Source organism: Malaclemys terrapin, chromosome 1, assembly GCF_027887155.1.
Source record: "Malaclemys terrapin pileata isolate rMalTer1 chromosome 1, rMalTer1.hap1, whole genome shotgun sequence".
Lineage (NCBI taxonomy): Eukaryota > Metazoa > Chordata > Testudines > Emydidae > Malaclemys > Malaclemys terrapin.
The window spans coordinates 100,167,160-100,180,961 of NC_071505.1; the positions used below are offsets into that span (position 1 = coordinate 100,167,160).

The window sequence follows — 13,802 nt, forward strand, 5'->3', positions numbered from 1 at the left end:
CTCACTCCAGTATGATTTCTACTCTATACAGAAAAAGGGAGGCATGTTTCTCTATAATACACTTGTTAGGAATTCATGAGACTCACTATCATTTTTCTGAGTGTACAGACAGCTAGTCTATTCAAAGCCTGTGTGTAACTCCCAGCATTGCTAATATCTATATGTGTGAACATCAGTGGGAAAAACAACCCTCTGTGCTAAAGCAATTATCTCCTAATTAAGCACCAAAGTGTGGAGTATTAACTCACAAATAAGGGAGAAGGCAATTCTTTCTCTGTAGGGGCCCAATTCACTATTGCTCAAAATGGGCATAAATTACCCTTATTCTAATTTGGTAAGGTGTTCCATTAACTTTGCACCAATGCAACTGCAGAGCATCAGTGGATTTGGCCCTAAATATATATTTTTTTCTTCAACAGAATCACTGAAGGAGCTAGTAACCACCAACTGATGCCAATGGTCCTCTCCTTTTCAGTGTGTGCAGGATCACTTGGAGGCATCTGTGCAATGGAAGACACATTTGATGTTTCTTGGGATGTTATATTCCAGTTCAATTTAAATGTAAGCCTAACTCTAAGGGAAAATATATCCAGTCTGTTCCCAAGAGATATGGTCATGGGGAATTAAACAAGGCAGTGGCCTAAATTTATGTTGTTTGTATTTCAAGGAATCTGGGCTCAACCATGTAATAGGCATACTAGGCCTGTACTAACACCATAAGCATAACAGACAGCATATCAAAGGATCTTTGCCTTTAGGAATTGGTACATAACACTATAGTAATGTGAAGGAAATATTGTGAAAATGTCATAATATAACTGATCAGTTCTTAACTCATTCTGACGAAAAAAATGTGGAAAAGCTGTACAGGCACAGTGTTTTTTGTTTTCCTTTTATAGCTCATAGAGCAGCATAAGTTACAGCTTTTTCCTCAAAAATCATTGGCTTCTTACGGCTCTCACCTCATGAAGTGGCCTCAGCCAATCAAGGAACTGAGTATGATATACTTGGGACCAATCCCAACCAACCCAACTGAAAATTCAAATATGGAAAGCAAAATATGCAATGACATGTCCACAGATATACAGATTGTGTGTGTGTGTGATGATAGGTGGGAAAGGGAAATATCATGCTTGCCTCCAAAGACGTGTCTTACATAAAAAAAAAAAAAAAAGCCATGCAAAAATTCTCTGAAGACGTACAAACTCAAACTGAAGCAAGTTTTTTGGTGTTTAATTTCACTGCAGATATGTAACACTGTAATTATGGGCCACATCCTTGGCTTGTGTAAATCTGCAGAGCTCATTTGCTTTCTGTGGGCTGAAGATTTGACCCAAACGTATTTGAAAATAGAAGCTGAAAATCAGCAGCACATTCAGGGGAGCAGGCGGAGCGGAGGTGAGCTAGGATGGGGGGGCACAGGAAGTAACTGAGGGGGGTAGAGGAACCGCTCCCTGCTCCAGCTCACCTCTGCTCCACCACCGCCGCTGTTTTGCACCCAGCAAGCCGGGGAGGGAGGGGGGAGAAGCGTAGCAGCGGCGGCGCGCTCAGGGGAGCGGACGGAGGCGAGCTGGGGCAGCAGGGGCACTTTTTCTCCATGCCACGGAGTCAGTGCCTATGATGGCCGATGTGCCACCCCAAGCACCTGCTTGTTTTGCTGGTGCCTAGAGCTGGCCCTGCAAGGGAGGAAGCCCTTCTTGCTCAGATTGTGAAACCAGCTCTCTGGGGTAGAGCAGGGGAGACTCCTACTGCACTTTGTCCTGCAAACAAGTGGGCAGAGAGGAATGGGGAGGAACGCTAGCTCCACCTCCTTACCATTCTCTGGCCAGAGTAGTTGGCTGGGAGTTCTGTGGAGATGTAAACTACTCCATGGAATGGGTGAAATAATTCACTTCCTCTCCCCCCAGAAGTGGGAAAGCAAGAGAGATATGGTGAGTGAGTCACAATTCATTCTCTGGTCTGCTGCACCTAGAGCGGTCCACCTATATGCCACCCCTTATTCAGGGCAGATTGTAAAGTTACAATTTAGTCCTGATTATGCAAAAAATAACACGTGCTTAGAATGTGGGTAGTCCTGATGACTTCAGTGGAGCTAGTCGTATGCTTAAAGTTAAAGGTTTGTAAATGGTTGCAGGATTAGGGCTTATATGATTTTGTCTTGACCAGCTGCTTAAAGACCCTCTGAGGTGAGTTAATTGATGCAGCAGTAGGACTGTGCACCAATAATTGGGATAGCTGTATCTGAAATACATTCCTTTATACAAGACTTTGGGCTGAGGAAACTGGGATCAGTTTTTGAGGGAGGCTTTCAGCTGGATAGAGTTTGGCAATGCTGCTGATCAACCCGCAGGATCCTATTAGCATCTGTTCATGATGAAACTGCTACTCTTCACCTAAGGCAGTGGTTCCCAAACTTTAACAACCTGTGAACCCCTTTCACTAAAAAGTCAAGTCTCGCGAACCCCCTCCTAAAAATGAATATTTCCATGGATTTTCTCCTTTACCTGAGTATAAATTATAAAAGCAGTGATCTTGGAAATATAAAATTTGTTTTTATGACATGCTTATTACACACTATTTGTTATTAATTATTAGTTATCATTACAGTATTTTTATTGCATTATGAAAACGGCAACACTCTTCCAAGATCTCACTTTTGTAGCTTGTATCACTTTGAATAAGCCTGTTATAAGACAAGGCTCCTATGTTTCAGATGTGAAACAGCATGAAGGCATTTAAGAAGCCAACTCAAAGAGTTCCTCCTACACAAGCATTCAGGTCTTGAGCAGTCCAGGCAAACAACGCACGTTACAACAAAGCTTAAAATTGTTCATAATAATTTTAAAAACAATACTAGCTGCCTATATAATTTTAAAAACAGCAAAAAATGTCCACCTCCCTTTCCATTTCTTGTAAGGAGTCTTGAAGTTTTAATCTCCTCAGTGTGATAGATATGCTTGCTTTGATCTGCTTAGCTCTTGGAAGTCCAGGGGCTTCAGGCTGCTGGCCCCATGCTGCCCAGGGTCCCTTTGGACAGCTCTGTCCGCCATTAGAGAATTTTTTCCCAAGAACCCCCTGTAACATTTCGCGAACCCCCAGGGGTTCACGAACCCCAGTTTGGGAACCACTGACATAAGGTATAGTTAATGTGACCCACTGTGCTGCCCCTCTCAGCCTCAGCAAGTGGGAGTTTGCTACAGCTAAGCTGTGTGACAGCTCCCTGCTACACCAGCTTGTCTGTCTTGCCAGCAAACTCTCAGGGCTCTCCCAGCTCAAACCTTGATTGGAAGTAACAATCAGTGAACCCCAACCCATGAGCTCCTCAGTGATGTCTCTCTGCAGTGCACTCTCCCTGTCACTGTACAGTCACAGAAGATATTAAGTCTGCTGTTCCTTTAAAGAGACAGAAACAACAGCTTGTTATCTTGACTGCAGTTATCACCTCAATTCAATCAAAGCACTGGATTGGTTTAGATAAGTAAATCAAGTTTATTTAATTAAAAGGAGAGGTTTTAAGTGAATTCTAGTATAAGGGATAAAGATAGAAAGGATTAGAAACAAACAGAAGTAAAAATACACTTTCTAATGACAAAAACCTAACTTAACAAGCTATGGGCTTTTTTTCCCAGGTAGTTTCCTTACCCATCTTTCTTTTCCAGTCATGGCTGGCTAGCTTTTAGTCAGTCTCTGCACACAGTCCAAGGTGCTAGTTTTCCTTGCCTTCTCAGGTGAAGAATAATTTAGGGGTTTGTTCCACCTCTCATTATAGTCCTTTGAAACATATTCTTCTGAAAAGCATCCCCAGATAAAGTTCCTTTTCCCTGCTGGGTGTGGACACCATGCTGTCTGGTGTAGACTCCATGCTGTTCACTGCTGGAGATTTTTTGCAATGCAAATGATCTCTTCCAGCCATCTCCCATACAAATGAATAGCTGGTTGAATTTGGCCACACCTGGTTTGTGATGTTGGCCTCTGGTCTTTGTCTGGAGAAAAAACTGTTTAAATCAACTTCCCCTGACATAACTGGTTTAAACACATTTTAGTTAGAATTTCATCTGCCTAATCCCTTGTGAGCTGACCCTACATACATCAGGCACAAATATTAATGAGTTATTTTCCAGTGACATGTTACATGACACCTTTTAGATACAGATTATAACAGTAGTGCGTTGGGGTACACTGAGCTGGTCAGGCCAACTGAAACTCACTGCTAGACACAAGGGATCCCCTTGCCTTTTGGCTTAGGGGATATCTCTAGAGTCATACCCACCAACATCATAAATTGATGACTGAGGAAGAAAAATATACGTCTAATGGAAATAAAGCTCTATCACTGCCTATTTGGCTTTTTTACAGGAAAATATAAAGTTAACCTTACCATAACTGACTTCACAAAATAGTTACATCCATACTTCTGAAGGATATGTTCTCATATACATTTTGACACGTGTATGGTATATGATATATATAAAAATATAACAAAGTTTGGTAATTTCAAAGGTGTCTAAGGAAGTTAGGTTCCTAACTCCCATAGAATTTGGGTGTTTAACTTCCTTAGTCTCCTTTGAAATTATCAAACTTTGTTCTGTGAACGTTCCTGCCAAAATATATTCTTTTAATCACCAAGCATTAGCCAACTTTCTTTAACACAAACACACTTTAATTCAGTAATTTTATCAACATCAATACAGTCATCGCAGGGCAGTGCACAGCACAACCACACTGCCAACTTTCAAATCCTACATTTAATAATGTAGATCCGGGTCTTGCACCTGGCTCATGTGAGTGGCTCTTGCACCTTTATACAGGCCCATTTACTTTAATGGGACTCTGCAGGTGCACTTGTCTACCAACACCAAGCTAGTCACAGTGCTGGGGCTACCATGATAATTAATCTTAATATTAGTAATGCAATATTGTCATATACTATATGCCAAGCAAAAAAGAGAATGCAAAGTTGATGACATACTCAACATTTATTACCTTATCATAAACACAGACTCTTCCATATTTACATTATGACTTACTCAATTCAATATACACTACAAAAATCACACACAAATATTATTAAAGGGTGGGATTTTCAAAAGTGAAAGCTACCTTCACATCTAGTACAATACCTATCTCCAAGGTCTAGCTCGTGTTCATGTACTTCTTTGAGGCCCTCATTCTGCAAATGGACATGTGCTTAACTTTAAGTATGTGAGTAGTTCTACTGAAGCCAAAAGCATGATTCATTTGTTTGAAGTTAAGCATGTGTGTGTTTCCAGGACTGGAACCTAACACATTAACTTTCAATTCTAGAATACCATCACCATGAGTGCACATATTAAAGATCTGAAAATCACACTGTAGTGTATGACCTTAATTCTGACTTGCTAATTGAGTGTGAGGGCTGAGGCAGATACTGGAAGATACCAGAGAGAAAAGTATACAGCAAAGGAGAGGGATGTGGGCAAAATCAGCTTGCAGGGGAACCAGGTGATATGGTGGGGGAGTGGAATGACATATGTCAGGAAAAGGAAGGTGCAAATATAGAACAGGGATTAGTCTGGACTCTGGAGCATGCTTACCGTTCGGATTTGAAAATAAATTGGTTTTGAGTCTCAGGTGATTATTAATATCAATATTAATTTAAAAAACCATTGCATTCTGCCATTCTTGCTCATATGGAGGAGTACCTTACTCCCAGAGTTTGCCCACTGGTGTAAAGTGTTACTCAAAATGAGTAAAGGTTGCAGAATTTGACCCATAATTTAAAGTGTCCTTTTAACATATTTCCTACGTGTATGATAAATGGACTAATATAAAATAGACTGCAGTTAAATTACACATTTACCTAGAATTCAGAGCAGAATGTCTCAGGAGTGCAATCACAGGTAAACATTTTAGATAAATATTGTATTGCTGAGCAGAAGTCTGTTTTCATTTAAAAATATATTAGGTAGGATTTTTACCCCTCTTCTCCTGTGGTGAAAAACTTCTCTATAAATTCACATGTGAAGAGTTTAATTCAGCAGTTACAGCCCCCCTTCCCATTCATCTCCTTCAGTCTAGATATAGCACAGCTGCTTTGTGATTTCATCCCCTTTCAAAAATCTGCAATGCCATTGGTTTGGAGTTTCAAATACATAATTAGGGCCTGATTGCTGTCCCCTTTTACCAATAAGACAGCCAAAGTCAACACCAGAAATGGGTAAAAGTAACTCCACTTGTACTGCAGAGCACAGGCAAACAATATAGAAGTTTTTCCTGCCACAGCAGATTCTACCAACTCATATAATAGGATTCAGACATGGGCAGGGATAATATGGTGGGTTTTCCCCTCATTTTTTCTTTAGAGAGGTTTCAGTGACTGCATTTATTGCAGCATGCCTCTAAGTGAGAAGGCAAGATAAGTGATTTCTCTGTTTTTGATTGTTTAGGTAGCTGCATGGAATGGTGAGAAACGTGTACTGTTAGTAGTATATCTGTAGCCCTTCCCTCTAGTGAATGACTAAATCATTTCTATGACTTACAGTTCACTACAGGGTGAAATTTGATGGAAGTAAAACCACTGTTTGGAAACAAATTATGTTTTTAAAATATCAAGATCTCTTCTGTTATTTGTAATTTTTAAAAAGGGAGGAAAAAGGATTTTTTGGATGTAAATTAATGTTTCTTTAACTTAAAAATGTGTGGAAATATAAAAGAAGACACAATTTAGGAAGTAAGTAGTTCAGAATTTCTCTTTTAAAGGCCTAGATCTATCACCTACTATAGGCCAGATGTACGCTATAGACTTCTGCTAATATAGCTGTGTGGGTCAGGGGTGTGAAGAAGTGTAATCGCTGGCTGGCCCACAGAGCTGTGTTGGCAGAAGTCCCTTGTATAAATACAGTTATACTGGCAAAGCTGTGCTTTTCCCAGTATAATTTGTTTCACTGGTGGGGAGTGGTTTTACTATACAGATACAAAACACAGCTTTGCTGAAAAAAACTGTGTTCACCTTAGGAATTCCTTGCTAGTATCATACCAGCATTCCTATACCAATAAAGCACTCCTAATGTAGATATAACCTTAGTATGTGTTCACAAAGGCTCTGATCCTGTAATTAACAGCATGAGAGCAGACTGCTCTGCCCATATAGAAACCCAGTAGAGCTATGTGTGAGCACAGCAGTCTGCCCACATGCTCGCATATTCAGGGTTGGGGCCACAGACCCTGATCATGCAAATACAGTCAGAAGGGGGTCAGAAGTGCAGGGGGGTCAGGAGCCTCATAAATCATTTTTTCCCAAGTTAAATTTCTTAGCTCTTCTGAATTTTTCTTGCAATCACAATTTTTCTTGCAATCTTTTTAGCAAAGATATTTTACGGTGTGAATTAAAAATGTAGCTGCAAAATCCACAATGATGTAGCTGTCCTGAAAAAAAAATTCTGCTGAAAATTTTGACTTTTTGTCAAAAAAACAGAAACCTGAAAACTCAAAAATTTCAGTGAATATTTTCAGGCAAAAACTGCTGAAAGCTGAAAAGTTTTAGAAAATCAGTCTTTGGGTGTTTGTTCCTTCAACAAAAAGTTGATTTTATTTTTTTAAAAAAGCAGATACTTTCTAGCTGAAAACCTGATTTAAAAAAAAAAAAAAAAAAAAAAAAGGGAAATTTTTTGACCAGCCCTACTGTGTATATTATTAAATTGGGATTATAAACCCTGGTTGGTTTTTTTCCCTCTTTTTGTTTAGGAACAAGGGGTTTGTAGGCCAAACCATCTTTTTCTTATAAGTCATTATATTTAATTAGCTGCATATTTTTCATCTTTCCTTCTAAAAATACATTTTGGAAATCTATGTGCCCCCTCATAATTAATCACAAAAATATGATAATTTAATACCTTAAATATATAACTTTCAACTGTCAGCTAATGAAAACTTAACTGAAATGCATATGCAAATAGAATGACAACAAAAATCTTTAAAAGTCTTATTGGTGTTCTAATGCTGTAACATTTGATCAAAAATTTCTTATCTGACTGTGCTAAAATAGAGCAAAAACACTTATCTTAAAGATTCAAGATCAGAGAGCCTGATAGAATCGTCCGTTTCCATAGAGCTAGGCCCTAGATTTCCCTTTAATGTAATTAAGCCTCAAGTTTTATGAATACAACAGGCCAGAACTTGATCCATGTTCATTTTCAATTACTGCAGTGAAAGGGCTCCATCCAGATGTCTCTATTTACAGCATTCAAACAGACAGGACTAGGGGCCTTAGGGGGAGGGACCACAAATTGTCACACTTGTTAATTCTTCACTGGGGACACTCAGCAGAGGTCTTGGCTTTGACCCTTCTACAAAAGGTAGGGGTCTGCTGGAGCAAGTGCATCAATGATTAGGGGGCTGACCCTCTGACCTGCAAGGGTCACTCCCTCTGCTTTGTAGGTATTTGTGTAATAATGGGGGTTCATTCCTTATTTTTATTTCAGTTACAGTTCTGGGGCATAGAAAGAAAGAGGCTAGCTCTGATGTGAAAGACAAACATACATAATGAGAGGATCAAGCTTCCCTTGGCAACAGTAACTACTATGAAATGCTACAGGGGAAATACACAGTACTTAGTGACCCACATAATCAGGCCTATTTCAGTAGCATTGTTTTATTTTTCTTTTGAAGGTGTTTTTTATGTTCCCAGATCTGTAATTTAGTTCAGCTAGGGAATATTGGAACATAGTGTCTTTTCTATGTTTCCAGATAGAGTCTAGTGCCCTGTCTAGTCTTTTAATCACACAAACACTCAGTTGCTGGCATCATATTAAATACTTCAGTGTTTGTATTTTTATCTATATATATTTTAATTCTCATTCCATGAGTCTTCTTCTGACAGATGCAAGCTAAGTATTTTCTTGCTTCAAAGTGCATTAAAAAATTGATGTGTTGCTCCAAAATAAACCAGTTCTGCACAAATGACTAAATACTAAATACATTACTGCAGTGTGATCTACAGAAATGGTAATGAAACAGATTGTGTGTTCTTAAAAAATTATGTCCTTTTCCCCCTCTGATGGTGTTTTTATTTTCTCAGCTCAGGAAAACATGGCTGTGTGATATTGTTTTAGTTGAACTGTAACTGCTTATCATATACCAAATATGGTTCATTAAAATGAGCTCTTTGCAGATTTCGTTAAAGATTAGATTATTTCTTGAAATGACTGAAAATGCTCCATTTAATTAGCATTTCAGAGATTTCTTTCTTTTGCTTTTAAAGCTCTATCTTTTCAGTACAGAAACAGGTTCAGTGAGTTTAAGGGGATTTGGATGAACTTTGCTAGCCTGGAATGAAGAGCAAAACCAAAGGCCCAGATCATCCTCTCCACTTTTAGGCATATAGGAGAATAAAAGCTGTGGGAAGACTTCCCAGAAGTGGCTGGTAAGCACATGGGGATGAGAGGTGAGGAGAAGAGAGATTGATGCCTTCCCTTCTAACCCTTTCCATTTGAAGAGCTTTTCCTCTGTTTCTCTATGGGAGAGGATGATCCCCCCCAGTCTTTCTCAGGTTTGGTTCTTCAATTTGCTTGCTAAACAGATCTTTTACTAAACATCGTTTTCTAGGCTGGCTAATCAAAGTGGAGGTCTGAGGCCTGGTCCTGCAGCTCTCATATAAGCAACCCTTACTTATTTACAAGCAGTTTTACTGAAATCAGGAGCAGTAAAGACTACTCACATGACTACATGACTGAGGATTTGAAGGATCAGGGCCCCACCCCATACCCAGTGAAGACAACCTGATGTCTTTTGTTTGATTTTAATGGGTTTTGGATCAGACTTTGGGTCTTTAGAATGGGATTTTCAAAAGTGCCCAGTGTTGGCCTAATCCTGCTCTAATGGGAGAGCACTTCTGAAAACCCCACCTCTAGTGCGTGTAATAAATAACTGCTATTAAAATGATTATGGAATTGAGTATTCAGTGGTGGGTTCTCTGTGATATATTGTTTTGTTTGGATTAGTTTTCTGCTGTGCTCTGTTTAGGCCTTTTGGAATTAACTCCAGCTATTTTTACTCTTTCTTCTTTTATAACAGCTCTAGTTCAATTGCAGGAAGAAAGACTGTTTTGATTTTATTTTTTTAATTATTATTTGTATTCAATATTATTCATGTAAAAGAATTCGTCTGGTGAAAGGTTTTGAGTGGTTTGTTGTTAAATTAGCGACAAGGCGACCATATTTTCCAGTACACAAAGCTATAGCTTTTCATTCAAACCAAGCTTTTTGTTGCAGAGGTGGTTTTAACCGAAAATAATTATAAATTCTAGAGTTGAAATTTCTTATTCTAAATGATGATTCATAAAGACTAAAAATAGTTGGAGTTAATTCCAAAAGGCCCATACAGAGCAAAGCAGAAAACTAATTGACACCAAAAGCAATAGTGCATAATACCCGCAACTGAATACTCACTCTCAAAATCATTTTGCTAGGGCCTCATGCATACCCAAGGCAGGATGTATTTCCTGCCCAAAGAGTTTATAATGTAAATACACACAATTGAAAAAGGATGGGGGTGAGGGGGAAGGAGGTTTATTATCCCTATTTTACAGATTGGGAGTTGAGGCACAGTGAGATTAAATAATTTGTATAAAGTCACACGTGGGAGAGGCAGGAATTGGACCCATCTCTTGGGAGTCTTCAGCTATTGCCTTAACCACAAGACTCCTCAGCAGGCACCCTAATCAATGTTTGCATTACAGAGTTGAATATAATTTGCAGTGCCCCAACACTCCCATCACTGCAAGATTGAACAGGAGCCTAGAATAGCGCTCCATCCCTCTGAAAAACTTTTAAAGCAAAACGTGGGGCTCATATACTCCCTGTAAGCGATAGCACCTTTTGCTTTACAGAGCCTTCCTCAATGGGGGATATCAAGACCACTGTCCCTCAAAACACTCCCCCCCTCCCCAAAACACATATTGTTTCTCCTCTTGCCCTCCATGTAGATTTTGAGCTTAGGTGGCTTCATGGTACTGTCCTTCTTCCTTGTCTCTCCCCCACCTCTACACACTCTGTAGAGACCTCTTCATTTGATTGAAGGTCTGTATGGGGGACGGAGGAGGCTGGAGTTAAGATAGGCCTGGGAGGAGTGGGTGAGGTGAGGGCCTGGTCAGGGAGAGCACAGCATTCTTTCTCCAGGCCTGTGGAAGTTACAGCTTGGGACTGTATTGGCATAGTTGATAGAGTACTATCTCTTTCATGAATGTCTCTACACACCTCTTTCCTTGGGAGCCACTGCATCCAGTGGAGAGAGTGTGTGTGAGAGAGAGAGCAACAGCAGTGTCTAGAACCACAGCAGAGGGTGCAGGGTGTCTGTGTGGATGACCTTTGCCTTCTGTGGGTCCCAAATGATCTTTCAGGCCTGGAGGAGGCTTTGGAGGACTGGGGGGCAGGGTGTGGATATCCACAATTTGTGTTAATCTCAGTGAGGAATTCCTCATGGAGATTTTCAAGTAAAAAGTTCCTTCCCATGGCTTTTCACACAGGAGGGGATAATCTGTCCATATTGTTTTTATAATGTTGATGCTGAGGATTGCTATGCTCTTAACGATGCTGACTAAGGTGTTGATCAGCGACCTTGAGCAGAAGGATCCTTCGTTTAAGTAGGACTAAATCATCTCGTGGATCTGCTTGTTTGTTAGGGTTAGGGAATTAAGCTGGTATGCTCAGCAATATTCTTTCTTTCAATAAAATGGTCTGTAATGTCCAAGGCACCAGTCCTACAAAGGCTTATGCATGTGCTTAACTTTAGGCGTGATGAGTAGTCACATTGAAGTCAATGGGACTGGTCTAGTTAACGGCGAACATAAGCCTCACAGGATCTTGGCCAAAGGTTTTGAGTACCCTGTTGGTCAAGTACATAATTGCTGCTGCTACATTTGCTTACAGAGTCAAATCCACCACTTACTAAAGTGATTTGAGATAACTTGAGTTGTACTGTTAAAAAAAATAATAATAAATTCTGTTTACCAGGCTGATTACCTTCCCTATGAAAAAGCTTGAAATTTGATTTGGTTTTAAATGAAAGCTTGGATTCTGTAGAAGTCAGCAAAAATAGTGGTAAAACCTTAAAGTCACAAGAACTATACATTTTCACTGTCACTTCTAATCAATGCCATTACATTTTCTGTCTTTAAGTGTTTTATCTTTTTTTCTTAACCATGAACAATAGTAAAAAAAAGATTTTTCTTACACTGAACAATTTTGATCTCTTTTTCTAAAAATTGTGATACTTAATTTAGGGTGGTTGTTTTTTTATGTTGCTTAGCCTTAAGGTAACTAGCTTGGATGCGTTTGACTACAGTCTTAGACCTTTTCAGGCCTCAAGAGTTTACATTCCTCCTTTAGTTTATCATTTACAGGATGAGCTCATACCCTTGTGAAAATACCTGAGAAAACTCTCTTGGCTACCATAGGCACTGTGAGTGGATCATTTTAAGGCTAGCATTTCCACCCCGCCCCCATTGCACTGTCCCTCTTCTCTTCAGATTTTGAACTTTTTGTCTTGAACCAAAGTGGAGAAGGATAAAATGCAAATATGAAGCGCTTTGAAGTGAAGGCAAAGACACCTGTTCTTCTTTCTCAAACAAACCAGGCCAGTTACTCTGCCACAAAAGGTGTAAATGACTTCACGTGCAACAGAAGGCAAAGGACACTCTATTTTCATGGGAGCAGGAAAAACCTTACATTGACCAGCTGTCCATCATGGCAGCCCTGCCTATCTTCCCAGGAAAATGTTTTCAAGAAATTTATGTTAAAAAACTCTGCTGTGTGTAAGGTGAGTGTGAGGTCCAATATTTCATTAAGTTACTGTTTCATAAGGCTTCTATTGGATTCAAGACAAGGCCAAAACTTTGTAAGGTTCTTAAAAATAGTGTTGAAACAAATCAAATGCTAACTATGAACACACATGAAAGCTGCTTTTGATAGCCTTTATTTTGAATTTTAGTGAAATGTAAAAGCACTGATTGGACTTCTTGTTAAATATTTTTTTCTGACTTAAGTGAACTGTGGTTGTTCTCATGCTTAATTTTTTGAAGCTGTAATGTTTGTAAAAACAAAAACAAAGGTACCCCTTTCCATTTTTGTTATTAATTTAGTTATGCTATTCTGAAGATGATTTTAGTTGTTTGCTTTTTCTAAACAGGGCTCTGAGTTTGTCCCAATCTACAGAATTGCTGCATTGTTGAGACATTGCTGCTCAATTCAATATTAAACCCTACACAGTAAATAAGAGTCTTGAAATTTAAGGTACCCCCCTCCCCACAAGTAATCTAACTTTTAATTGAGACAAAGTTGGAAACCTGGGATTTGTTTTTATTCTTGCAGAGTTTAATAAATGAGTAGCCCTCCACACTAGTTAAAATTTAAAACTGTATGTTTTGCTGTGAGGTTTCAGACTAAGTTTATTTGCTGCCTAGGTAACAAATCCAGATGTGGCACTTGTCTGTGTATTTTACTGAATTATGTGGAACAAGATGAGCACAAACACAGCAGACTGTAGTTAGCTAAAGTGTACACTCTGGTATCCCAGTGCGTTACCAGGGAAAATAAATATTGTGCTCCTTCATATCACTTGGATTTGGCTGGAAGTGAAACCAGAAGCTTGGCATTTAGATATCACCAAGACACACTGTATGATTGCCCTTGTCTTTAGTTGATCTAAGGTTGTTTTACTTTAGAAAGTAATTGCTTTGCGTATTGACTAAAGCATCATGACTGCAACTAGTTTCAGCAAAAGAAAAAATTTAAAGCACAGGGAAGAATAGGCTTGTTTGGGGTTGAAGA

General features: G+C 39.3%; 1 protein-coding gene across 2 annotated transcripts in view; it reads left to right on the plus strand.

The window, feature by feature from the left end:
• Positions 1-12,489: 12,489 nt before the first annotated feature.
• Positions 12,490-13,802, plus strand: part of LOC128839879 (uncharacterized) — a 225,220-nt gene continuing 223,907 nt past the window's right edge. For both annotated transcript variants that reach the window (XM_054033239.1, XM_054033247.1), the window contains exon 1: positions 12,490-12,792. In XM_054033239.1, the coding sequence (XP_053889214.1) occupies positions 12,553-12,792 (240 nt within the window). In that variant the 5' untranslated portion in view covers positions 12,490-12,552. The remainder of the gene's footprint in view (positions 12,793-13,802) is intronic.